This window comes from Ranitomeya imitator, chromosome 6 (genome assembly GCF_032444005.1).
Source record: "Ranitomeya imitator isolate aRanImi1 chromosome 6, aRanImi1.pri, whole genome shotgun sequence".
NCBI classification, from domain to species: Eukaryota; Metazoa; Chordata; class Amphibia; order Anura; family Dendrobatidae; genus Ranitomeya; species Ranitomeya imitator.
This window is the reverse complement of record NC_091287.1, coordinates 380,713,457-380,741,456: the sequence shown is the minus strand read 5'-3', so window position 1 is coordinate 380,741,456 and position 28,000 is coordinate 380,713,457. Positions and strand designations below refer to the sequence as shown.

General features: G+C 44.0%; 1 protein-coding gene across 4 annotated transcripts in view; it reads right to left on the bottom strand.

Annotated features, from left to right (window-relative positions):
• Window positions 1-28,000, bottom strand: part of PPP4R1 (protein phosphatase 4 regulatory subunit 1) — a 92,751-nt gene that overhangs the window by 53,548 nt on the left and 11,203 nt on the right. For 2 of the 4 annotated variants that reach the window (XM_069731045.1, XM_069731047.1), the window contains exons 3-11: window positions 25,687-25,822; window positions 19,662-19,768; window positions 19,374-19,516; window positions 18,860-19,006; window positions 17,570-17,677; window positions 16,986-17,051; window positions 16,750-16,908; window positions 14,461-14,594; window positions 12,439-12,962 (exon numbers count right to left, since the gene is read on the bottom strand). In XM_069731045.1, coding sequence (XP_069587146.1) covers window positions 12,439-12,962; window positions 14,461-14,594; window positions 16,750-16,908; window positions 16,986-17,051; window positions 17,570-17,677; window positions 18,860-19,006; window positions 19,374-19,516; window positions 19,662-19,768; window positions 25,687-25,822 — 1,524 coding nt within the window. The remainder of the gene's footprint in view (window positions 1-12,438; window positions 12,963-14,460; window positions 14,595-16,749; window positions 16,909-16,985; window positions 17,052-17,569; window positions 17,678-18,859; window positions 19,007-19,373; window positions 19,517-19,661; window positions 19,769-25,686; window positions 25,823-28,000) is intronic. The other 2 variants (XM_069731046.1, XM_069731048.1) reach the window with 1 other exon arrangement.

The window sequence follows — 28,000 nt, the reverse complement described above, 5'->3', positions numbered from 1 at the left end:
CACAAACCCCAGAAAGGATTGAATCCTTTCCTGGTTTTAGTCTTCATTTCAGGTTATTCACCATCCAGCCAGACTCCTGCAGGACCACCGTCACCTCCCTCACCTGCTCTGCAGAGTGATCTTCTGACCTTCCAACTATAAGGAAGTCGTTCAGGTACGGGATAACGGTGTTCCGAGAACGAAAGTAGGCCATCAACTCTGATATTACCTTGGTAAATACTAGTGTTGAGCGAGTGTTCTTGTTGCTCGGGTTTTCCCGAGCACGCTCGGGTGACCTCCGAGTATTTGTTAGTGTTCGGAGATTTAGTTTTCATCAGGCAGCTGAATGATTTACAGCTATTAGCCAGGCTGAGTACATGTGGGGGTTGCCTGGCTGCTAGGTAATCCCCACATGTAATCAAGCTGGCTAATAGCTGTAAATCATGCTGCTGAGGCTATGAAAACGTAATCTCCGAGCAGTCAAATACGCGGAGACCACCCAAGCGTGCTCGGGAAAACCCGAGCAACGAGTACACTCGCTCATCACTAGTAAATACTCTAGGAGTAATTAACAGTCCGAATGGAAGGGCTGTATACTGGTAATGCCTGACCCAACCTGGACATACAGAGCCACCATCAGGAATTTCTGATGGCCCCAATGGATTGGCATGTGATAATAGGCATCCTTTAAGTCTTTCACCGCCATGAAACAATCCTGGAATAACAGCTGTATAGCTGTGTTCACTTACTCCATCTTGAAGGAATAATTCACAATCCATCGGATGAGCTTCCTCAGGCTGATGGTAGTCCTCAGGGAACCATCAGGCTTCTTTATCAAAAAGAAGGGGGGGGTAAAATCCCCTTCCGATTTCTTCCACCGGGACTTCGCACAGAACCCACTTTTGTAAGAGTCCCAAGTTCTCTGCCTCCAGTGACAGCTGTTCTAGTGATTTCCTGTGGGGTGCTAATACAAAGGACTGGCGAGGTGGTATATTCAGACCGTCTTTGATGATACTTCAGGTCCAGTGGCTGGGAGAGATGTTCACCCAGGTGGGGAGAAAGATGGTGAGCCTTCCCCCTACCTCTGAGCTGATGTCATTGGGAGGGGGTGTCTTTTTAGAAGATGTAGTTCTGTCCTTGAACTCCCAGCTATACCTTTCTCACGGAGGACGTCCCCTATTGAACCTCCTCCTCCGAAAAGAAGGTCTCCTAGCTTCCACCAGGAAACAAGGGAATCCTCTCTTTTTGTCGCCTGCCTTCTCCAAAATGTCTTCTAGCTTTTGTCCGAAGAGAAACTGGCAATCACGTGGGATGGAGCAGAGTCTATGCTTTGAATGCAGGTCTCCCGGACACCCCTTCAGCCATAAGGTCCGTCTAGCCACATTGTGTAGGCGCCGACATAGCCGCTAACCACACAGTCTGCTCAGGTGTCTGCTAGAAAGGCCGCTGCTCCCTGCAACAGAGTCATATTGGCCAAGATCTCATTTCTCGGGAGCTTACTCTTAAGTTGCTCCTCCATCTGTTGCAGCCAGACCATAAGGGAGTGGGCAGTATAAGAACCAGCTATTGCCAACTTCAGACCCCCTGTGGCTGCCTTCCAGGTGTGCCTCAGGAACCAGTCAGCTTTTTATCCAATGGGTCTCTAAGTGCTCCGGAATCCTCAAAGGAAAGGGCCAACCTTTTAAAGAGGATTTCGCTACTGCCCCATCGATGTTAGGAATTTTATCCCAACTGAGTCTCTTTCTTCAAAGGGGTATCTCCATTTAGAAGATGACGGCAGGCTACCAGATCTCTCTGGCTCCTTCCACTCTATCTATACAATTAACAGGAAAGGTACACTTCTTCCTTTCCTCCAGGCCCCAAACATAATATCCTCTAGGGATTTAGGTGCTTTCTCCTCCTTCAGGCCCATTGTTGACCTGACTGCCCTACACAGTCTATCCGTATCTTCATCCGGAAAGCAAGGTCGGAGATCGGCCACCTATATCACTGTCAGAGGAGGAGGAGGACAGGAATTCACTATGATATTCCCCAACAGACTGTGGAAAGGCCTCGGAGTCCGTGATGACAGGATTCAGAGGCTGATCAGGGGTACATACAACATCCCTCCTGGATACCGAGGAGTCCTGTGAACTCTGATCGGGATGGCAGCCGAGCTTTCGACACTGACACTCGAGCAGCTGTTCCCTTTAGAGCGGACGAGCTGGTGACCAGGCACAGATACTGTTGATTGCTGCTGCTGCTGAAAAGGCTGCAGTGGCTGCTGCTGCTGTTGTCGTCCTCCTCCATGATGGGAAGCTTTGGAAATAAGCGCTTCTTCTGTGGTCATCCCTCCTTAAAGTGATCCACTGCGCTTCCCGCCTCCTCCGATGCACCCCCCCCTCCATGACGCACCAAGTCTCCATGAGTCCCAGCCGCCTTTTTCACATAAAGCACCGCCATCTTGGCCCAGCGCACCCCCTCTGATGTCATGCCCATTCCCGGCGTGTCTTGCGCACCACGTCAGCGGAGCGTGCCCCTGGAAGTCAGGCTCACTACAGAGCTGCAGCCCGAAGGCAGAAGAAGGACAGCGGAGCGGTGGATGCAGAAGAGCTGCCTGGCCAATGACTGTGCCACCCATGCCCGCACGTGCGCCAAGGCTCACTGGACAGCGCTTCCAACACCTTACGGCCGGCACACAGGTGCTCTGCCTGTTCTTCCAGTGCCAGGACAGAAGTGGGTAAAGTAGATAAAAAGAATAAAACCTTCAGCCCGCTCGGGTCTCAGCACAAGGGTTCCAGTCAGGACAGGAAACCCAAATGAAGCGGCGGAGAGGTACCACCCTTTTATTTCAGTAGGTTTCCTGTCCTGGCTGGGCAGATCCCTCTCAGGTGTGCTGTCATGGGTGAAGGGAAAAACAAAGATACACATTACATTCAAATGTCGCTGTCAGAGACTGGCATGTTAGAATGATGCTAGAGACAGATGCCGGTTATCTAACATAGCCAGTATTGGCCACGCGGACATTGCTCAGCCCCTGAACTTACTCCATGCTTAGTTTCTGCAATCACAGACACGTGTTAATTAATTCTGCACTAAGGCAACTTTATACCTATAATGATATCAGAATATAAAGGAACCAGGAGAAATCAAACACATGTTCAGTAGTTCTAAATAAAGATAAACTGCATGGAAAATCTACACCATAGCACAAAGTAAGGCTAGGTTCACATTGCGTTAAAGCAGGCCCATTCAACGCATGCGTCAAAAGGACTGCGTTAACGCAAGTGACGAAATGCGATTGCACTAGCGCAGATAGAGCTAGCAGATGCTCTATTCACGCTAGCGGTGACGGACCCGGAAACGCTGCAGCCCGCGTCCGAGGGTCCGTCACTCAATGACGGCACATCGATAGCACACGCCCACTATGGCATGCGTTGGCAATGCGCCCAATATAGGGGTTAATGGCAGCGTTGACGGACTGCGTTACACCGCGTTATGCCGCAGTGTAACGCAGTCCGTCTAACGGACTGCCAGAACGCAGCCTAAGCCATTGAATGGCATCTAGTGTCCAAATATACACTTAGGAGACTTTTTGAACATAAGACAAAATTCATAAAAATATTTCAGATCATTAGTAAGAGGCAATACTAATGTCATGGCTAGTCGTCAGAAGAGAGAATTTAAATTAATTGCTAAAGTAGCGAGTTTTCACTTCAAAATGACATCAATATGGCTAGCAAGACTGACAACTGGTAAACTGCTTTAATTTATTGGCTGCCAGGACAATTTTACTAATATAACTGTTCATACTGCTTTCCAACTTCAAACAAGTGTTGTCCCTAGAATAGTGCAAGAAGAACATCTCAGTGTTAGATGTGATGCCGGCATTCAACCTGAGGCCCTTATATTCTAGTAGCGGCAGGCATTTAACTCCTCGACTTGTGAGGTCATAGTACATCACACATCTGGTGCTTGTGTATGGAGCAGACGCAGGAGTTAAGTGTAAAACAGGCAGCATCTGCCTGTCAGCACTTATAGCGGAGATATGAACATTGCTATTAACCTCTTCATACTGCTGTCAATCTCTGACAGCAGCATTTAAAGAGGACATTTCACAACTTTTATGTGTAACTGCAAACCTCATCATAAAGGGGGTGAAGAGCTGATTAAAACTCCCCCTCATTTTGGTGTGGAGATCTGAACTTCTAAATTTTACAGTGCCCAGTATTATTATAGCAACATTTATTCCATGGCGCTTTACATGTGCAGAGGGGTATACATAATAAAAACAAGTACAGTAACCATAATACAAGTCACGACAGGTACAGGAGGAGAGAGGACCCTGCCCGCGAGGACTCAATCTACAAGGGATGGGTGAGGATACAGTAGGTGAGGGTAGAGCTGGTCGTGCAGTGGTTTGGTCGATCGCCGGTCACTGCAGGTTGTAGGCTTGTCGGAAGAAGTAGGTCTTCAAGTTCTTTTTGAAGGTTTCCATGCAAATTTTCACCCCCAGATGAAGCTGCCAAATCATAAGAAGGCAGCATCATACAGGGGCAGAAAGCCAAAGCCCACAAAATGGCAAAACATGCATTTTCAACATGGTTTGGTGAGATTGCTCCATCTACCCTTATCACACAGCATTCTAGCTCCCAATGCTTACTGTCATTACAGTGCCGTGGAGAGGGGAACAGCGGCAGTGTGAAGCGCAGACATTGAGGAGAAGCTTTTGTCACATACTCGTAGATGTCCGAGAGCACTGCATGTTACAAACTCTTCTTGCACTATGCTCTTTACTGCAGCGCTCCTCTCCCACCGCTGTAACAGGAATCAACGTGAGTGGTCTCCCCAGACCACGCTGGAAAAGAGTTTTCACCTTCTTTGTGGGCATATGCTTTTTAACCCCTGTATGATACTGCCTTCATATGATTAGGCAGCAATGAAAAAAAAAAAAAAAAAAAAAGGAAGCGCCCCAGAGAATTCTGTCAACTGCCTCTTGGCTTGGAGAGATTTGCACACCGCTCGTATCTCCACAATGAAGTGGAAAAAAAAAAAAAGAAGGTTTTAAACAGCTCATTTCTAATTAGGTATACCGCTCGTTGCTTACACGGGAAGAGGAGACATTACCATTACACCATCATAAACCCACTGTGGTCTGAATGGCTTCAGCAGCACACCAGAAATTTTTTTTTATTTTTTTATGATGCACTAAAGTCATCTAAACACTGACGCCAATCATGGCTACATCAGCCCCAATAGTGGTATATGCACCAATAGAGGACAATAGAAGGTGCACATATGTTACCAATATATAAATTTATTAAATATCCATTATACAAATATAAATTCAACAGTGTAAAGAATAGCATATAGGTACAATAATGCCTACCAGGAGTTGTATATAACTAAGCAGTGGATATAAATGGCACTTCAAAATAATATGTCGGGGCTGACTCACAATATAGCACCTCGACGCGCGTTTCACTGCCCCCGCAGTTTCGTCTGACGAAACTGCGGGGGCAGTGAAACGCGCGTCGAGGTGTGCTACGGGACCACTATCACCCACACTTCACCATGGCTGCAGGTATATACTGAGCATATGGTATTCTCTCTTGCTATGTTATGTTACCATCTGGAGGCACCATTAGCATTTCAGTATTGGGTAATAGCTCTGTCTATGCCTAAAGGTACCGTCACACATAGCGACGCTGCAGCGATACCGACAACGATCCGGATCGCTGCAGCGTCGCTGTTTGGTCGCTGGAGAGCTGTCACACAGACAGCTCTCCAGCGACCAACGATCCCGAGGTCCCCGGTAACCAGGGTAAACATCGGGTAACTAAGCGCAGGGCCGCGCTTAGTAACCCGATGTTTACCCTGGTTACCATCCTAAAAAGTAAAAAAACAAACGCTACATACTTACCTTCCGCTGTCTGTCCTCGGCGCTCTGCTTCTCTGGTCTGGCTGTGAGCGCCGGGCAGCCAGAAAGCAGAGCGGTGACGTCACCGCTCTGCTTTCCGGCTGACCGACGCTCACAGCCAGAGCAGGAGGAGAGCAGAGCACAGCGCTGGAGGACAGACAGCGGTAGGTAAGTATGTAGTGTTTGTTTTTTTACTTTTAGGATGGTAACCAGGGTAAACATCGGGTTACTAAGCGCGGCCCTGCGCTTAGTTACCCGATGATTACCCTGGTTACCAGCAAAGACATCGCTGAATCGGTGTCACACACGCCGATTCAGCGATGTCTACGGGGAGTCCAGCGACGAAATAAAGTTCTGGACTTTCTTCCCCGACCAGCGATCTCCCAGCAGGGGCCTGATCGCTGCTGCCTGTCACACTGGACGATATCGCTAGCGAGGACGCTGCAACGTCACGGATCGCTAGCGATATGGTCTAGTGTGACAGTACCTTTAGGGTGAGTTCTTTCCAGGTAGTTGCCTTTTTGGCTGTATCTTATGTGGATGGTACAGGATTGTGGGCTGTAGTTACCCACATTTGTCTTGTGTGGACATTGTCACCTGTATATACGCTATATTGTGAATCAGCCCCGACATATTTTGATGTGCCATTTATATCCACTGCTTAGTTATATACAACTCCTGGTAGGCATTATTGTACCTATATGCTATTCTTTACTCTACCCATAGACGTGGTGTGTTGTGCTGGGTGGTTACGTGGTCTCATCGGTTTTTCTACTGTACATAGCCGGTCCTACTTCCTCCCCTAGGTTTAGGGTATTGTTATGTCTATATGTTTGTGTGTTATAGGTGTTTTACACTGTTGAATTTATATTTGTATAATGGATCTAATATATAATTGCCTAGAATACTACTTCCTGCAATTTGTGCCAACTTCCGTGGCTTTGTCCGGAGCTAATGTCCGGAGATAAGTGACGTCAACAGTGTCCAGTGTCTGATTGGTTGCCGCCTGCTGCGAGCGACCAATCAGAAATGTGCCGTATTGTGACACACTCCGCCCGCCATTTTGGTGTGATTTTTGAATTTTTACCTCACAGCAAGTTTCTACTGCGTGGAGGCGGGCCCAGTGACGTTGCTCTTCAAGCTCCTGCCGAATTTCGTCAAAAAAATGATAATACCATTTACCAAAACTATATATATTTAGTTGTGAAGTGGTTCAGTGACATTTTCACACCAATTTTGAACTTTTGTTTGGCGTTTTCTCCATATACTGCCTATTATTTTTGTTCTTTCTTACTATTATTTATTAATTGTATTATTCTTACATTTGAATAAATAAAGTATATATGGATTCTAGACTCCCGATTCTTTAGAATCGGGCTGCCATCTAGTATTTAATAAATTTATATATTGGTAACATATGTGTACCTTCTATTGTCCTCTATTGGTGCATATAGCTAGAGTTGAAGGGATCACTCAGTGATCATATGTTGGGCTTTTCGCTAGGAGACGTCCAATAGTGGTATAGTAATGTCGCACAGCTAGGAGAGTATCAGATTGTTATTTTTTACTGCACTAGTGAACTTTTCATTTTGCCCAGACAACAGCTTTAATGTACGATTTGTACTAAAAGGACTATTTAGTTTCATATATTTTATTAGAGATATCAGAGTTATTTTATCTTTTGGCTGGAGTATAGACTTCAAACACTTGATGCCTCCTGACGAAGCCGTAGGCGGTGAAACGCGCGTCGAGGCCAGCGCGTCTCACGGACACAGCAGCACATAAGGAACACCATGTCCCAAGGTATGGTACCATAGTCTGTTACCTTGTTCTAAAACCTTAGACAGAAATAACTGCCAATTTATAACTACCGCTATTACTATATTGCATCGGGTTATTATCAGACACCAGCAGCCCCTCACAGTAGGATACCGGCTGGATGTCAGCTCTCACTAATCCAGCTGATGCGTTAATCTAATTATATGGCAGGTTTCCAATTGGAGACTATTGTTTGGTCTATTGTCTTGGATATTATGTGTGACTGTGCCCATTGAGACACGTTCAATGTTATTTTCTCACCTTTTGGCACCATATACTGTCATCTTCACGGTGTCAATAATCTTTTAGCTGTACTTTACCAATCATACCCCTCTTTTGCATTCCTGTCTTATTTTTGATACATGTTCAATAAAAGTATGCTGTTTCATCATATTAACCCCTCCTTGTGCTTTTTTGGGAATTCTTGGTATAGACTTTGTTTATTTATAGTGTTGTGCATCACCACTGCACAGTGTAATTATTACATGGACCCAAAATTCAGTTTTGCTCTTGTTGAGCATTTTTTGGTACATTCAAACACTTGTGGACCTGTCCTATAGTACACAGACAATATATTCATGTGAATGAGTAATGTATAATCTTATATTTTCCTGCTGCACCAGGAACACTGACAGGCCCTTTCTGATAAAATGTCACTGACAAATGAGAATGGAATTTCATAAATTACAACATTTTCTTACAGCCATGGACAAAAGTTGAGACTCGCACAAGTTTTGTTTTTCCACAAAGTTTGCCACTTCTGTGTTTTTAGGTCTTTTAGACAGATGTTTATATAGTATACTGAAGTATAATTATAAGGTCAGTCTGTCCTTGATGTCCTTCTAGTAGAGAAGCAGTTTTTTGTTTCCCTTCTTGACACCAGGCCAGTCTCCATAAGTCTCTGATGCACCCACACCTGCCTGCTGCCACTCCTGAGCAAGCTCTGCACTGGTACTGAACCAATCCCATAGCTGAAAACCAATCCAATAGCTGAATCTTCTTTAGAAATTGATCCTGACACTTTCTGGACATTCTTGGGCACTATGAAGCCTTATTTAGAGCAATTGAAGCTCTCTGAAGTTACTGATGATCCAAAAAAATGGTTGATTTAGGGGCAGTCTTACAAGCAGCAATGTCCTTGCCTGTAGAGCACTTTCGATGCAAAACACATGACTGCACGTTTCCTTGGAGGTAACCATGGCTAACAGAAGACAAGGATTTCAAGCACTAGCCCCCTGTTAAAGCAACAAGTCTGCTCTTATAATTCCATCAAACAGGACAGTGTTATCAGCTGCTTTGTCCTCATTAAAGGGACACTGTCACCTGAATTTGGAGGTAACAATCTTCAGCCATGGAGGCGGGGTTTTTGGGTTTTTGATTCACCTTTTCCTTACCCGCTGGCTGCAATATTGGATTGAAGTTCATTCTCTGTCCTCTGTAGTACATGCCTGCACAAGGCAATCTTGCCTTGCGCAGGCGTGTACTATGGAGGACAGAGAATGAACTTCAATCCAATATTGCAATATTGTTCCCTCCAAATTCAGGTGACAGTGTCCCTTTAACAATTTCTCCAGAGCTTAGGAGAAAAAAAAACACTGAAAACTTATAGTAGGGCTGAAATTCTGTTAACATGGGGATTTTCATGGCAAGGAACGACTGCAATATTTTGCAATTTAACACTTCCTATAAGAGTTAGTGCAAATTGCTACTATATATAGTAAAACGGAAAACTTTGTGAAAACCCAAATTTGCATCAGTCACAAAACTTAACCATGTATATACAAGTTACAGTTTAGAGAACAAATGGTTGAACCATATGCCTTACAGGAGCAAAGCCATTCTCAGATTTTCCTTCTCCACATCACTAGTATTCATAAGTTAAAGGGGTTATCTGGTACATTTATATTGATGGGCAAATGTGAATAGTTGTGGGGGTGCACAACTCAGTCAACCGCATTGTGGCTGATGAGGCTGGGTACTGCATGTTCACCCTTATTTGTAGGAACAGGGGGTGCATCTGCAAACCAGAATGAATTCCAGCCACTTTGCAGGTGATGGGGCTGTGCTGTTCCGCAGCCAAGCACATCTGGTCACCAACAGCACCAGTAACAGCTGATCAGCGGGGCTGCCAGGTGTCACATCGCCATCGATCTGGTATTAATGACCTATTATCTAACAGTCAGAAAACCTGCTAGAAACAAAGTTTATTAGCTATGATTAAAAGGAACCTAAAAAAGTGGCCTCATGAGAGGGACAAAAGGAGTGTATGATAAAAATATGTAACTGGAGATTATTGCCTGTCTGCAAAAAAGAGAAGGGAAAAATCCCTCTATTGAAAACTGATGATATTAAGGGAAAATTAGTCTAATCAGGAAATAAAAAAACACTAGGATTCAGTTTCTGTCACCTTCCTAACTGTAGGGGTTGGTACCCTAAAGATAATGTGACAATGGAGATTTCTCTCAATGTAGACTGACCCTGGTAATCTCTAAGTCAGCCCTAGGAAGTCACATAATTTGAATGAAACCCATGTGAAATAAAATCAGTAAATTATTTTAAAGTTTTGTAGACAAGTCCAGCTCCAATGATAGACATTAACATGCACAGCAAAAGGACAGTGCCAAACGACACAAATCCATAGTTAGGTTCACTGATCTACTGCAGATTCTTGGTGGAGCCCCCTTATTCTTTCCCGAGGACACTTCATAAAGGACATTCTGATAGTATGGTTAGGGGATGCTTGTTCTTTTAGGAAATTTGTAGATTGTCTAAATGTGAACAAGATAGGCCTAAGATTTACATGTGAGATTAAACTGAACAACACATACCTTTAGGGAAACCTACATCTACTAACAATCTACTTCGATGGGAGCACAACCATCCTTAAGGTACCGTCACATTAAGCAACGCTGCAGCGATCTAGACAACGATGCCGATCGCTGCAGCGTCGCTGTTTGGTCGCTGGAGATCTGTCACACAGACAACTCTCCAGCGACCAACGATCCCGAAGTCCCCGGGTAACCAGGGTAAACATCGGGTTACTAAGCGCAGGGCAGCGCTTAGTAACCCGATGTTTACCCTGGTTACCATTGTAAAAGTAAAAAAAAAAACACTACATACTTACATTCCTGTCGCATCCCCCAGCATCAGCTTCCCTGCACTGTGTAAGCGCGCTGGCCGGAAAGCAGAGCGGTGACGTCACCGCTGTGCTCTGCGTTACGGCCGGCCAGCGCTGACACTGGGGGGACGCAGGGAAGCCGACGCTGAGGAACGTGACAGGAATGTAAGTATGTAGTGTTTTTTTTTTACTTTTACAATGGTAACCAGGGTAAATATCGGGTTACTAAGCGCGGCCCTGCACTTAGTTACCCGATGTTTACCCTGGTTACCAGTGAAGGCATCGCTGGATCGGTGTCACACACGCCGATCCAGCGATGTCAGCGGGAGATCCAGCGATGAAATAAAGTCCTGGACTTTCCTCAGCGACCAACGATCTCCCAGCAGGGGCCTGATCGTTGGTCGCTGTCACGCATAAAGATTTCGGTAACTATATCGTTGCTACGTCACAAAAAGCAACGATATCGTTATGTGTGACGGTACCTTTACTCCCTTAAGTAGGGCATCCCAAAGGAACAGTATTACCGGGTAAGGAGAAACTGTATAATTTTTCCTCGATATGATCGGTTTTCAGCCCCCTATTATCGTAGACTTTATTGCCTTTCTGCTACCTATAATTCCCCAGTTACATATATTTATTGTTATACACTCCTTTTGCCCTTCTACTGGACAACTTTTTTAATGCACATCTAATACACATTGTTTAGGAGTGTGACCCTTTCCCCCAGTGAACCAGACCAAAAGGGTTTTACAGTAACAAGAAAATTAATTTTTCTTATTTGATATCATAAGGGGAAACAGACTGAAATGTTCAAAATCAGCTCCCTATACATAGGAAGCAAAAGAGTGACTATGGAGAACCGCTGTCCCTGAACTCTACAAATGGGAGAGGGAATGCAAAAAGCAGCATATGCACCCCAAGACTCTCGGCAGGATGATCAGTTAATATTTGTACAGAACAAGCTCCGTGAAATACGAGTACATAAAAATACAACTTGTGATCCATTAGAATGGTCTAATCGGGAGAGGAAGTTGTCTACTTTGCAAGCAGGAGGCCTATGAAGCCTGACCGAGACCATATGAAGAACAAATGTCTGAGGAGCAAGAAGCTCAATGCTCCTGCTATAGAGAAAAATCCTCATGTGTGGGAAGAGCAGACAGAAAAGGATACCTTGTCCTAGGTATCACAAAAACAAGGAAGCAAATATTTAAGCACAAGATTAAATGAAGGAGTAAGAGGAAACGTGCTGGTAGCAGTGACTGTAGACACACTGGCATGTCAATAGGACTGAAAGCCAGCATGACTTTTTTTTTTCTTTTTATGGGTGCTGCACTGTCAGTACAGCAGTTGGACAACTTCCCAACACTATGAAACTGCAGATTAACTCTATCCATAGGTTAATGGAGTTATCCATCCTGATAGTTTCCCGTTAACCACTTATTGTCAGCCTCCTAGTGGAAGCAGCTACAACCTAGTCTATGTGCCCCAATGACATGGATGGGAAAACATGGCTGACTGCTTCAGTGAAGAGTATGTATTGAAGCTGCAATATCACCCAGCTTGTTGATAGGTTTGGTAGTGTTTTTAGAGACAGAAAAACAAAAAAGAAGCCTAAATTGATTACCTTTAACATCAGGATCATCTATGTGCGGCTCCAGGTTTTCGATCATCTCCTCCAGCTCTTTTCTGGTAGCCATAGCTAAATTGGGAGAGCCGGGGGATGACACCTTCTGAACTCCTGCCTTCTTTTCTGGGCAGTGTGCTGAAGCTTGTGAATGCCGAAGTTCCAGATCTATATCGATTTCAGGAATTGGAGTCCTCCAGTAATGGAACGAATTGAATAGCTCTTGCTCAGTAACAGGGCTCTCCTGAGATTGCAAATCTAAAACTTTCGATGCTTCTGCATCAGGAGAACCCTGTTCTGGATCAACAGAGTCAACTGAATTCTCCAAAGTGCAATGTGGAAGAAAGTCTACAGAGTGATTGGTGACCCTAAAGATTTCATCGGAAGCCGGATCATCATCCAAATTGGTTTCTAGCTTTACAGTGAAGGTAAGAGGCCTGTGGTCTGTTTCAGACCCATGTGCTGCGGCTGCATCTTCTGGGGTAGCACACTCCGTATCTTCCAGAAGACAACTGTTCGAGGATCTGTTAAAAAGAAATACAGGGATATCAGCATTTAAGACTGGGGGAGGGAAACAAAGTAATATTGACTGTAGTGAATTGGAGAGAAAAAAAAAGTGACTAGAACCTGCACTTTGTACCTGGTACACTCCGAGACGAGGCAGTGTTAATTTGTTTTCTTTTAAAGGGAATCTGTTACACTCCAGGACGTATATGACATTAATATGGGCATACAGGTTATAGAAATGTTAAACTAGTCCTACCTGTATGCCTCATATCAATGGTCTTGTTGCCGAGAAATGTTATATTCTTTCATTATATGCTAAGGATTTCGCCCCAGAGCCTGGAAGAAATCCCTGCCTCCAGTCTTCATTGTAATACTACTCCCATCCCATGCACGTCAGTTATGACCCCGGAATCCTGCACCCTTGCAATCCCTCTACAAAACATACCTTTTCCTCCCTTCTGTGGGTGCTGCATTCAGGGATCTTCTGCGCAGGAGAGTCACTGACCTGCGGCATGCACACCGATAAAGTGCTCTCCCAACTTCTTCCCTGCGCAGTCATTGCTAGGAACGATGTGTACATAGCGATGACTATGTAGGGAGTAAGTGGGGAGAGCAACTCATCAGCACGCAAGCTAGAGGTCACAGAATACAGCGCCCACAGAAGGAATGATGACGTATGTATTTATAAGGGAGTGCAAAGCGCAGGATTACGGGGCCATAACTGACGTGCATGGCAGGGAGTAGAATTACAATGAGGACAGCAGGCAGGGATTTCTTCCAGGCACCGCACGGCCCACAGCCTGGAAGAAACCATTAGCATAAAGACAGAATATAACATTTCTCAACAACAAGACTGTTTATATGAGGAATACAGACAGGACTAGTGTAACATTTCTATTATCTGTATGCCCGTATTAATGGGTCATATACATCCTGGGGAGGGGGGCGGGGGTACTGACAGATTCCCTTTAACATCAAAATATAAGTATGTACATTTAATGTCCCCCAATCCCCACAGTTTTAAGCGTGCCCTAAAAGCGCATTTGTTCAGACTGGCCTACCGCCTCAATGCATTAACCCAACTATCCCTGTGTGGGCCATTCATCAAAGTTTAACTAAAATCAGGTTCCTTGCATCATGTTCTCATACAATTTATGCAGTTAATATCCCTCTGTGTCTGTACTGCTACATTCTTAGGCTGATAACCAGTTCATGCAGCTTTACATGAACACCTGATCCTTACACTATGGCTGGTCCGAATAACTAAAGCAATTGTTACCATCCACCTCTCGTGTCTCCCCTTTTTCCTATAGATTGTAAGCTTGCGAGCAGGGCCCTCACTCCTATTGGTATCTATTTTGAACTGTGATTTTTGTTATGCTGTAATGTCTATTGTCTGTACAAGTCCCCTCTATAATGTAAAGTGCTACGGAATATGTTGGTGCTATATAAATAAAATTATTATTATTAATGTCAATCTGCACCACCATGCACACAAAAAACTGAAGGACAAACCTCTCACTGGCTTCATCTGGCTTTACATCATCTGCGGTTTTACATTCTTCTTCTTTAAAGTATTGACCAGAACTTGATGGATTTGCAAAAGTAGAAATAAAAGGCCCAAGTGATTGAAAGGCAGCTTGGCGTACCTGTATTAATAGAACGCAATCTCAATGGCACTAATCATTTTCTTAACTATTTTAAGTATAGTTTTCACTTTTATTGTATAAATCAATAGTACATCTATTACAACGTTGCATAGTATCATATCTTACTAAAGAAATCTTATTCCTCCTGGACTGATTGCTCTTGCTGTTAATTTATGGGTCAAATCTGAATTAAAGGGAACCTGTCAGCAGGCTTGTGCACAGTAACCTACAGACAGTGTCAAGTCGGCGCCGTTATACGGAATAAAATGATACCTTGGTTGATGAAATTCATATAGTGGTTGTTTCCTAATCTTTATTTTCAGTTTTGTGTTAATGAGATTCTCGTGCCTTGAGGCGGGGTTGGGGTGTGTGGTGCTCTGATTATATATTCATACTGAAGACTGCTGACAGGTCACTGATCCCTCACTTGACCTGCCCCCTAGTTTGCATAATGAATATACTAATGTGAATATTTGAGAGAAAAAAAGTCACTTCATCAAAATGGTGGCGCATGTTCATTATCACTTGTCAGTTAGTGCCTATTACATTGCTATGCTGAAAAGAGAAAAAAAAAAATCACCATCAAAATGGCGCTGTCGGCTGCACATTAGCACCTATCGCGTTCAGATAGATGCTACTGTGCATGTGTAGTCACATCAGGGAACACAAAAAGACAAAAAAAAAAAAATACTATAGAGGGTAAGGCAGGGCATTAAAGTAATGAAAGCTTAGTTACTTTCAATTTAATGCCATTTATAGAATTCTGTTCTGTGTCTATGTAACACTTTCAGGTTAATTTATTTGACTACTTTTTTTTTTTAGTGTAGAGATTCCTTTTTCTTTCATAAAGGTACCTTCACACATAACGATATTGTTAACGATATCGTTGCTATTTGTGACGTAGCAACGATATCGTTAATGAAATCGTTATGTGTGACAGCGACCAACGATCAGGCCCCTGCTGGGAGATCGTTGGTCGCTGAATAAAGTCCAGAACTTTATTTCGTCGCTGGACTCCCTGGAGACATCGCTGGATCGGCGTGTGTGACACCGATTCAGCGATGTCTTCACTGGTAACCAGGGTAAACATCGGGTAACTAAGCGCAGGGCCGCGCTTAGTAACCCGATATTTACCCTGGTTACCATGCTAAAAGTAAAAAAAAAAAAACACTAGATACTTACCTACAGCTGTCTGTCCTCCAGCGCTGTGCTCTGCTCTCCTCCTGTACTGTCTGTGAGCCGGAAAGCAGAGCGGTGACGTCACCGCTCTGCTTTCCGGCTCACAGCCAGTACAGGAGGAGAGCAGAGAAGCAGAGCGCAGCGCTGGAGGACAGACGGCTGTAGGTAAGTATCTAGTGTTTGTTTTTTTTTACTTTTAGCATGGTAACCAGGGTAAACATCGGGTTACTAAGCGCGGCCCTGCGCTTAGTTACCCGATGTTTACCCTGGTTACCGGCATCGTTGGTCGCTGGAGAGCGGTCTGTGTGACAGCTCTCCAGCGACCAAACAGCGACGCTGCAGCGATCCGGATTGTTGTCGGTATCGCTGCAGCGTCGCTAAATGTGAAGGGGCCTTAAGTCACCAGATTTTCCCTATATAAACTGTTTAGATCATCATTCTGCTGTCCAAGCACTTCTCCCTTAATACCCAAGAAAACACTTTTTATAATTGTTCACCTTCATATGCTAATTGTCACTGAGCAGTCCAATGGGCGTCTCCAACTGTTCAGGACATCGTCTATCCCCACAATAGCTTTTTATCCAGCCTTGATTGATGTGGCTGATGTCATCCCCAGTGTCTACTGTGCATCTGTTGCTATTGCTCCTTTCAGTGCAGGCGCGGGAACTGAACAGATTGGGGATGATGCAGGAGATGTCAGCCTCTTCAATCAAGGCTGGCAAGACAGCGATTGCAGGGACAGGGGAGGCATTGAGCATGGTCTGGAAAAACCATTGGAACATTCGGCGCTGATTAGCATTTTCTTAGGCATGCAAGGAAGCTGTAATCTAATGAAGAGGTTGTGGGAGTGCTATTGAAGGTTATTGAAAGGTGGTGGACACTGTTTATTAATGGAAAAATCTGGTGACAGGTTCTCTTTAAAACACAAAAAGATGACGGGTGTTCAAAATGTCAAAATGCAAACCACTAAACTTACCCATCTAGATGGGTCACTTATTAAGTTAATAAAGAGGGCAGAGAGCCTAGTCCGACGAAGCTCTTGGGAAGTCGCACAAGACACAGCCATGAAACACTCGGCACAGGCTTTCCGTACACCCCATACATTGTCTGAGCACAGCTGGAAAAAGCGAGGCAACTGAAACAGAGAAAAAAGAAGATGTGTTACAGATACATAACCTATAGTCACAATCATACAACTGCTATCAAACTCACCAGCATCTTCTCGGTGGCTTCTTGGCCAACAACACTGCAGATATCCCCAAAATTGGCTGCACAAACCTTAAAAAGGCAAAGATGCATGTTCAAAAACATTTTGCTTGTGTCTACAACAAAATTGGTATAATTAGAGTACTGGATATCCTATAATTTTGCTTCTCGACCAACAGATTTCATTCTCCATTGTATCGGATTAGCAAGCTATACCGCTTTGTCAAGAGATTGCAGCCCGGCTCCAAAGTGACCAAAAATGCAGGGAAATGGTTGAATTGTCACACGCCTGGAAACCTCCCAAATTTTATATAGGCAGCTCCCTGTAATGGCTGAATCCTAACTGGGACATTACAGTAAGTCTACCTGTTATGCCAATGCATTACTACTTTATTAAACGGAGACTTCCTCAGGTCCTAAATTGAACAAAACAGGTATTGGTACTAGGGAGCTACTTCTCCTTTTAAGGCTGTGTTACATGGGACTGAATCACACCGACTGAAACAAATTTTACTTGTGCCATATGCCAAACATAGAAAACACACTGGAATGTGCAAAAACGAGCAAGAGTGAAAGTGGCGAGAACATACCTTACGGACATGAAACATTCTGCAGTCACAACACATTTCACAAAACCGGGGAAGTATCAGCCTCTCGGTTATATCTTTACCCACCATTGAGGCCATTTTGCACATTATCTATGAAGGAAATTATACAAAAAATGGATTACAAACCGTCACAAAATTATAACAACAAAACCCAGCAACAAAGACATCCTTACATTCACCCACTACTTTTATTGAGATAGTTGGTGAAGAGGTACAGGGCATATCCAAAATATACAGTATTTTGTTCTGTCTTACTAGATCTGCAGGAAGGATAGGGTAGATGGACTCCACACTAAGGTAAAATAGCAGTTAGCTTTAAAAGCAGGATAAGAAAAATATAGCATAGAGCAAAATCTGTCCAAATACATGAATCTTCAGTTTACAGTCGTTAAAAGAACTGCCGCTTCTCACGCTACGCAGCAAGTTCTCACGCTGTAAGGTCAGTAATGTTACAGCAATTTAGCGGCTATGACCTCCAATAACCTTACTGACCTCACCGCTTGTCACAGCAGAGCGAGAACAGGTAGTGGCTGCAGCTCCAATCTACAGAGACTAGACCAAGGGACGGGGTGGGGTGGGGTGGGGGGGGTTTGTCTTCATGTGGTGCTCCAATAACATGTTCTTGATGTTATTCAGCTAGAAAAAAAAAATCTATTTAAAAATGGCACCTGCGCAGTAGCAGCCATTTGTGTATAAAGCTGTGATCCGATAGCTGCTACTGCGCATGCGCTGGCGGCGCCATCTTACTGGAGAGAAAAAAAAAATTCCTCCAAGATGGCGCTGCCTGTGCAGTGGCCACTGGCTTATTTCCGGTCGTTGCTTTAAAATGGTGATGAGGGAATAAGGCCTCTTAGCAGCTGTCGTTTTAATGCGTAACGGCGGTTGTAAAGAGGTTAAGTGGCAACACTGCAAAAAATGAACCAAAATGCAGTTGTAGCAGATACACGCAGATGCCAGCTAAGTAGCACAGCTGGCATCTGCCTGGTAATAAGCCAGATCATCTCCTGAGCTGGTTTCATATGTTCCTTACTGACCCATGATGAAAATGCATGTCACAGTTACACAAGGGTAAATATATTATTATTATTATGATACATTTTTATAGCGCCATTTATTCCGTGGCGCTTTACATGTGAATACGGGGCAAATATAGACAAATACAATAAACATGAGCAAATAAGGCACACGGGTACATAAGGAGGGAAGACCCTGCCCGCGAGGGCTCACAGTCTGCAATATGATAGATATATATATATCTATCTTAAAACTCACCGCTACAGCTTCAGTCTTGACATCATCATTGCTATCTGGGGCAGTGAGATCGATGAGCACCGGGCACACTTTATTCTCCACATCTGACCTTTCAATCAGCTCCTGTTCAAGTAACACCAGCAAAGCTGCTTGACTCGTCTTTCTAACCTGAAGCAATTAAATTACACACTATGTTAATAAAACCCAAGAAAATAAAGCCAAGAAACATTGTAGCATAATCTAGAGAAGTTCTATAAAATTGGAAGCCAGTATCCACATACACTGCAATCAGTGGTGTGAAAGGCCTGGCTAGTCACTGAAAATGCAAAAGAAGCAACATTATAGAAGAACACACGAGTACTGGCACCATCAAATTAATCACGGCAAACCCACCATCCCTATATTATTGCTCCATAAACAAACAATGGTCACAGAGTGTTGAGGAAAACTCGGCTAACAGAGCAGATTAAGAAGTATGCAATTTCTGAAACTACATCTTCAACCTTAAACACTTAAAAAATAAGAAAAATCAAACCTGGTTATTCTGGTCAGCGAGATACCGCACTACAATGGGTAGCAGATATTTGGAGAAAGCATGGGGAATTGATGGCCTGTTTTCTTGGCAGAACATAGCAAGGTGAGGCACTTGTTCCATGAGTTCTGCTCGTACTGTGGGCTCTGCACAGGAATAAGAGCATCAGTATTACATAATGGGGATTGTGTCACGTAAGTGGTCAGGAATAGGAAATGACAAGCACAATTCAAGCGGCACATATATTGCAGGACAGCTTAGATGAGTTCAATGTCATAAATGAGCACATACCAGAATCTTCTGAGAGTTTTGTAACCCTTTCTAGCACAGCGATACAATCCTTCTCATCATCACTGACTTCTTTTAAGGTGTCCAGTAAACTTCGTGCAACCATTTGTCTGCAAAGCAAAGCAGGTAAAATTAGAAGTGTACAGCTATAATAAAAAAAAAAAGAAAAAAGGGAAAGATAAAAATTCAACATTAACACCGAAAGCTTTTTTTGGTTTTGCGTTTTCGTTTATCGCTCCTCTCCATCCCAGAGCCATGCGGGACGAGTTGTACTTTTGAATGACACCATTGGTTTTACCATGTCATGTACTAGACAACAGGAAAAAAAATTCCAAGTGCGGCGATATTGCAAAAAAAAAAAAGTGCAATCCCACACTTGTTTTTGTTTGGCTTTTTTTGCTAGGTTCACTAAATGCTAAAATTGAGCTGCCATTATGATTCTCCAGGTCATTTCGAGTTCATCGACACCAAACATGTCTAAGTTCTTTTTTATTTAAGTGGGAAAAAAATTCCAAACTTTGCTAAAAAGAATAAAAAATAAAAAATTGAGCAATATTCCAATACAGCTAGCGTCTCCATTTTTCGTGCTCTTGGGTTGGGTGAGAGATTATTTTTTGCGTGCCGAGCTGACGTTTTTAATGATACCATTTCGATGCAGATCCGTTCTTTTAATTGCCCTTTATTGCCTTTTAATGACAATGTCGCAGCAATAAAAAAAAAAACGTAATTCTGGCGTTTTTTGTTTTTTTATCACTACGCCGTTTAGCGATTAGGTTAATTTTATTTTTATTGCTAGATCGGGCGATTCTGAAAGCGGCGATACCAAATATGTGTAGGTTTGATTTTTTTTTTTATTGTTTTATTTTGAATGGGGCGAAAGGGGGGTGATTTGAACTTTTATATTTTTTTCATATTTAAATTTTTTTTTACTTTTGCCATGCTTCAATAGACTCCATGGGAGGCTAGAAGCTGGCACAGCCTGATCGGCTCTGATACATAGAGGCAATGCTCAGATCGCCCCTATGTAGCTGAATTACAGCATTGCTATGAGTGCCGACCACAGGGTGGCGCTCACAGCAATCTGGCATCAACAACCATAGAGGTCTCCAAGAGACTTCTGGCTGTCTGTTGTCATGAAGATGCATGATCACGTGACCGGGGTCAGTGGTGCGCGCATTTTCGACCCGATGGCTGGAAGCACTTGTTGAATGCTGCTGCCAAGAGTCTGACAGCGGCATTTAACTAGTTAATAGGCGCGGGTGGATCGAGATTCTGCCCACGCCTAATGCGGGCACGTGTCAGCTGTTGCAAACCAAACAGCAGACATGTTGCAGCTTTGATGCGGGCTCACTGCCGGAGCCCGCATCAAAGCGGGGGTTCTGCCATCGGATGTACTATTCTGTCCGATGGCAGAAAGGGGTTAAGTTAAAAAAAAAAATAAATTAAACGTGCACAGATCTAATTAGGAAGACAGTGAACATCATATGCTGCTACATGCCATCCCACCCCACCGACAGGCTCATAGCTTCACATTATAATTCAGCGCACATTCGCAATAAGATCTTTCAAAGAGAAAGGGAAAAGGATGCCCATTTCTTGGCACAGGAGAAATCAGCTGGTCTGAGGAGAACAATTTATCCTCTTTGACCATGTAAGCTGCTTTACATTCTAACCTCTCCATGTTTTCTTTGGCCTTTATGAGAAACTAACAGGCTTTCTAATATGGAAGAAATCAAGTCAATGTCCGCTATTATTATTTATTTATATAGCACCATTAATTCCATGGTGCTGTACATGAGAAGGGGTTACATCAAAATACAAATATCACTTACAGTAAACAAAACTAACAATGATAGACTGGTACAGAGGGAAGAGGTCCCTGCCCTTGCGGGCTTACATTCTACAGGACTATGGGAAAGGAGACACTAGGTCGAGGGTTGCATTAGCTCCAATGGTGTTGAGGTGGCCATGTGGTCATTACAGGTTGTAAGCTTCTTTGAAGAGGTGGGTTTTCAGGTTTCTTTTGAAGGATCCAAATGTGGTGGATAACTGGACATGTTGGGGCACAGAATTCCAGAGGATGGGGGATATTCGGGAGAAGTCTTGGGGGCGATTGGGTGAGGAGCGAATAAGCATGGAGGAGAGAAGGAGATCTTAGGAGGACCAGAGATTACGTGAGGGAAGATTTTGAGAGATTAGTTTGGAAATATACGGAGGAGAAAGGTTATGGATGGCTTTGTAGGTCAGTGTTAGTAGTTTAAACTGGATACGCTGGGAAATTGGGAGCCAGTGAAGGGATTTGCAAAGAGGGGAAGCAGGAGTGTAGCGAGGAGAGATTAGTCGGGCAGCAGAGTTAAGGACGGACTGGAGGGGTGCGAGAGTGTTAGAAGGTAGGCCACAGAGGAGGATGTTGCAGTAGTCGAGGCGGGAGATGATTAGGGCATGCACAAGCATTTTGGTAGAGTGAGGATCGAGGAAAGGACGGATTCTGGAAATATTTTTGAGCTGGAGGCGACACGAGGTGGCGAGAGCTTGGATGTGCGGTTTGAAGGACAAGGCAGAATCCAGGGTTACTCCTAGACAGTGGATTTTGGGGACAGGGGAAAGTGTGATTTCATTTATTTTGATAGATAGATCAGGTAGGGAAGATATGCGAGATGGAGGAAAGATAATTAGTTCAGATTTGTCCACATGGAGCTTGAGGAAGCGAGAGGAGGAGGAGGAGGATGATGATATGGTTGATAGACACTCTGGGATACTGGAGAGCAGGGAGGTGACATCTGGGCCAGAAACGTAGATATGAGTGTCATCAGCATATAGATGGTACTGGAAGCCATAGGACCTTATGAGTTGTCCCAGGCCGAGTGTATAGATTGAGAAGAGTAAGGGCCCTAGGACAGAGCCTTGAGGGACACAAACAGAGAGGGGGCGAGATGAAGAGGTAGTATGGGAGTAGGAAACGCTAAATGTGCGGTTGTTAAGGTATGAGGAGATCCAAGATAGGGCAAGGTGTTTGACCCCAAAGGAAGAGAGGATCTGTCGGAGGCAGTGGTCAACTGTGTCGAAGGCAGAGAACTGGTCTAGAAGGAGGAGTATAGAGAATTGTCTGTTAGCTTTGGCTGTAAGTAAGTCGTTAATAATTTTGTTCAGGGCAGTCTCAGTGGAATGGTGAGGACAGAAGCCAGAATGTAGGTTGTCGAAAAGAGAGTTAGATGCAAAGTGAGAGGAAAGTTCAGCATGGACGTGCTGCTCAAGGAGTTTTTGATGCAAATGGGAGCAAAGATAAGGGGGGCGAAAGCTGGACACAGCGCTTGGGTCAAGTTATGGCTTTTTGATTATAGGTATGATTGTGGCATGTTTTAAAGCAGTGGGGAAGGTAACAGAAGTTAGTGATAGGCTGAAGAGATGGGTTAGGGATGGGATTAGTGTAGTGGTGAGGTTGGGGAGGAGGTGGGATGGGGTCAAGTGCACAAGTGGTGAGGTGTGATTTGGCAAGAAGATGAGCAAGCTCCCCTTCAATGATTTTGGAGAGGTAAGTTATGGGGTTTGGGCATTGGTCTGGTATACAAAGGGGTTGTGGTGGTTTGACGACAAAGATTTGCCTTGTTTGGTCAATCTTATGTTTGAAGTGCATGGCAAAGTCCTCGACAACGATTAGGGAACTCTGAGGGGGCAGTGGTGGCGGAGGAGGGAGTTAAAAGTGTTGAACAACTGTTTGGGGTTGTGGGATAAGGAAGATACGAGGGTTGTGAAGTAGGCCTGTTTAGCAGAGGTGAGAGCTGATTTGAATGTGAGTGTTGCTTGTTTGATTGCAGTGAAATCATCTTGCGAATGTGTTTTCTTCCAACGCTGTTCTGCAATTCTGGATACTTGCCGAAGCTTTTTAGTGATGTCATTGTGCCAGGGTTGTCTATTGGTTCGTTGCACTCTGCAATGCATGACAGGGGCGACCATGTCAACAGCTGATGCAAGAGTGGCATTGTAGAGAGCAGTGTGTGTCGTGGAGTGAGGATATGGATGCCAGTGGTAGGATAGAGTCAGAGAGTTTGTGGGTGTCTAGGTGTGCGAGGTTCTTGCGTGGGTGCACATGTTGCTGGACAAGGGTGACAGGTGATGAGGACAGGGATGAGAAAGTGAGTAGATGGTGGTCAGATAGAAGGAGAGGGGAGGTTGTGAAGTTAGATAGGGAGCAGAAACGGGTGAAGACAAGGTCTAATGTGTGTCCGTCTGTGTGGGTGGCTGAGGAGGACCACTGAGTAAGTCCAAAGGATGAAGTAAGGGACAGGAGTTTGGAGGCTGCCGACTGGTGGGTGTCAATGTGGATGTTGAAATCACCCATGATGATGGTGGGAATGTCAGCAGAGAGAAAGTGAAGGAGCCAGGTGGAGAATTGGTCAATGAAGGCTATATAAAATACAATTAAACATGCATATATGTGTAAGGCTTTTTTTTTTTTTTAACATAAACCAGGCACGCTAGGACTGGACAAGGTTTGTGAGCAAGGGTCAAATGGTCCAAGATATTTCTGAAAGCAACTTTCAGACTCAAAATTAGGCTAAATTGCCCAGTGAAAGGAATTTTTTTTTTAAATATTCTACCAAGGTTCAGAACTTGCTCAAAAAATAAAAAGCACCTACTTGCCTACTGATCCCCTGCCTAGTGTCAGTTCTTAGTGTTGCGACCCCATGACCACTACACCCATAAAACCAATCAGTGGTTGAAATGGTGATCAATGAGTCAGTGCTGCGGCTACTGACAGGCTACATCGATCATGCGCTGGACACTCTAGAACAGGGGTCCCCAACTCCAGTCCTCAAGGCCCACCAACATGTCATGTTTTCAGGATTTCCTTAGTCTTGCCCAGGTAATAATTGCATCACCTGTGCAATGCAAAGGAAATCCTGAAAACATGACCTGTTGGTGGGCCTTGAGGACTGGAGTTGGGGACCCCTGCTCTAGAAAAGGGTAGAAGGGTGGAGGACCTGGGCAGGGGATCAGTCTGTGAGATGTTCATTTTTGAAAATGCACTTAGGCCCTTGATAATAATAAATACATAGTATTCCTTGCCTGGTGCTACATTTATAGACTATATAAGGCTGCGTTCAGACAAGGCATAAAAATAAATGTCATTAATCCAGCCTGAAACCTTACATGAAAAAATCAGTGTAGAGATCTGCACGCATTACATACAGCTTTACTACAGGGTGGGCCATGTATATGGATACACCTAAATAAAGAAGGAATAGTTGGTGAAATCAACTTCCTGTTTGTGGTACATTAGTATATGGGAGGGGGAAAACTTTTCAAGATGGGTGGTGACCATGGTGGCCATTTTGAATCCAACTTTATTTTTTCCAATGGGAAGAGGGTCATGTGACATCAAACTTATTGAGAATTTCACAAGAAAAACAAATGGCGTGCTTGGTTTTAATGCACGTTTATTCTTTCATGAGTTATTTACACGTTTCTCTTTGTTTACAGCCATTGACATGTCGCAGAGGTTAACACGTGAGGAGCGGATAGAAATTGTGTTTAAGTCTGGTGAACGCAGTACCTGGGACATTGCAGCAGATTTCAATGCAAGACACCCTACGCAAGAAAGCTGTCACCATTCCCATGTTATTTAGGTGTATCCATATAAATGGCCCACCCAAAAAAGTTTGCCTCATCACTGAACAAGTTCTGTGTAAACTGAGGGTCCTGTTCAAATTTTTGTTTTGCCCATTCTGCAAATTCAGCGTGCTGATCTGGCTCATCCTCGTTGAGATGCTGCAGCAGCTGCATTTTGTAAGGGTGCCATTTGTGAGTAGCTAAAATCCGCCGAAGGGATGCTCGACTGATGCCAGATCGCCCCGCGGAATCACCGTGGGTACAAAAGGGGGCAGGGCTTTGGGTGGAGCGGGGTATCCGCTGCTCCCAAAGCGCTGCCAATACGCCCCGTGGACACATACCCTTATAGGAAATCACAATGAAAGCTTGAAAAAAAAGGCCAATGAATGAAGATAAGAACCAAAAGGTATATACAGACCTGTTAAATATGTTTTCGCTTGTGGCGTACTTGTCCAATCTTCCAATAGGTGTCAACATTTCATCTTGTGAGACGAAGTCCAAGGCTGAAGGTATAATAATCACATCAGACTCTGAGCTGTAGTCATCCACACCAACTATCAGAAACATCAGAAACATGGCTTGAAAAATCAAGATACATTTAAACTAGCAAACGTTGGTGATAAAGTGCGGTGGTCTGTTATCCATAAAGATCAAGACCACCTGTGCCACCATGACCTGAAAAGCAACAGAACTCCATGATTTCCATTAGGAGGTCTCAAGAAAATGGCAAAATATTTCACGCCCATATAAATGGAAGCCATTGGCTCCCGGGAGGAATAGGCTACGATGCCACAATGAGTTTTTATCACATTTTTGACGATGCATGTTTTCCCGGTGTCAAAAACGCAGCATGTTAGAGTTCCAGCAAAGTAGGTGGGATTTCTAAAAATCTCATGCCCACTGTGCTACTCATTTACACTGCATTAACTGACCCGCGGTGCCTGTTTCAAATCCACATGTCAATTTCTCTTGCGGGTACGCTGAATTGTGTGTGTATATTTTCTCGATAGATTTAAGGAAAGCCCGCAGGTAAAAAAACGCATATGTATTTTTAGTGCGACTCCACGATGGAAATGCATTAAAAAAAAAAAAAAAAAAAAAAAATAAAAAAAACACATATAATCCATTCCCAAGTATGTAAATAAAATTCCGTGAAACTACTAGAAAGTCTCAAAATCAAGCAAGTTTTAAAGAATAACACCAAACAGAAAAAAACAGCAGCGTCAAAAAACACAAGTAACCCAATTTCAATAATGGGGGCAGAAATTCTGCAACGTGAAAAAAACGCACCCAAAAGTTCATCGTGGGAACATAGCCTAAGAGCTCATTCTCCCCTCTAAAGGGGTTGCCTACTACTAGGACAACCTCTTCTTTAACTAATAAAATAATACAGCCTATACTCACCTCCTGTGCCGGCACAGTTCCAGCGGTGTCGGTACTGCTCTCCCGGGGCTGTGATGCGGTGCTGTGACACGTGACGCTGGTACCACTGTCTCCGCCTTTGGACAAACTGAACATGAAGTAGTCGTCCGGGCTGCAGCTGATCCCTGGCTTCCACTTCATGTGTAGTTTGTCCGAAGGCGGAGACAGTGACGAAAACGCTGACTGGGCGGCGGAGTCACGCGAGACAACACCGCATCACAGCCCTGGGGAGACCGAGTGCCGACACGACGGGAACGGAGCCGGCATGGGAGACGAGTATAGGTTTTATTATTTTATTAGGCTGGACATTTAGTTTAAGTGGTTGTCCTAGTAGTGTAAACCCCCTTTAAGCAGTTGTTTCATTAAGGCGGCCAGGAAGCACTTTAACTTTCCATCTGCAGGCAAATGGCACTTCTTTTTTGGATGATAGGTTCCCTTTAATTATTGATCAGTATCTGCAAGGATATGAATCTTTGTAGTGCACTCCATTACTTTATCTTGTTTCTTTTTCTACTAAACTCCATGCTCAAAGTACAGTTTCAAATGCCTTGTTCATGCCAGTCTAGCAAATACCCATGCTCCTGTATGAGCTGCTCTGCTCTCTTTGCCCAGACACTATTTACAAGCGCTGTCTCTGTGAGCATGTGGAGAGGATGAGAGTACAGAAGCTCACACAGGAGTGCGGGTTAGTTGGTGGGAATCCATTTGCAGGACCTATCAATCGGCCATGTTAGTGCCAGCTGGACAGGAGCACTTCCACAGCCCTCAGGGATGCTGCTCAGCAGGCACAGATTACTGATGTGACAGATGGACCAGGAATTGATTTGCACCAACAGTAACCCTCTTATAATAGGACTAAAATAACAATATATACGGTATTTATTATGCTTTGCTTATATAGCGCCATTAATTCTACAGATCCTCACATACATATATCTCATAAGACCCATCATTTGCCAGTTTTTTGCCTCACCCATAAAAGTCATATCATAACATAAAAGTAATTAACCCATAAAGAGCAAAAAACAAAAAGGCAGCATTGCCATTTCTTGAGTTGTTGCAAGTGTAAGAAAAAAAAAGAAAAGAAATGCAATGTAAAGCAAGTAGAATGTCGCATGTACTCCAAAATGTCACAAATGCCAGTCTCACACACACAAAAAAAAACATTTCATCCAACTTGGTATTTCCGCCCCTCCCCCTCCCATTTTCAGTACAATATTTGATTGACTAATAATAATTAAAAAAAAAAAGTTGTATTTTCAGTAATGAGACACAGCAAGCTCTCATACCCTCATGTCTATGGAAGAATA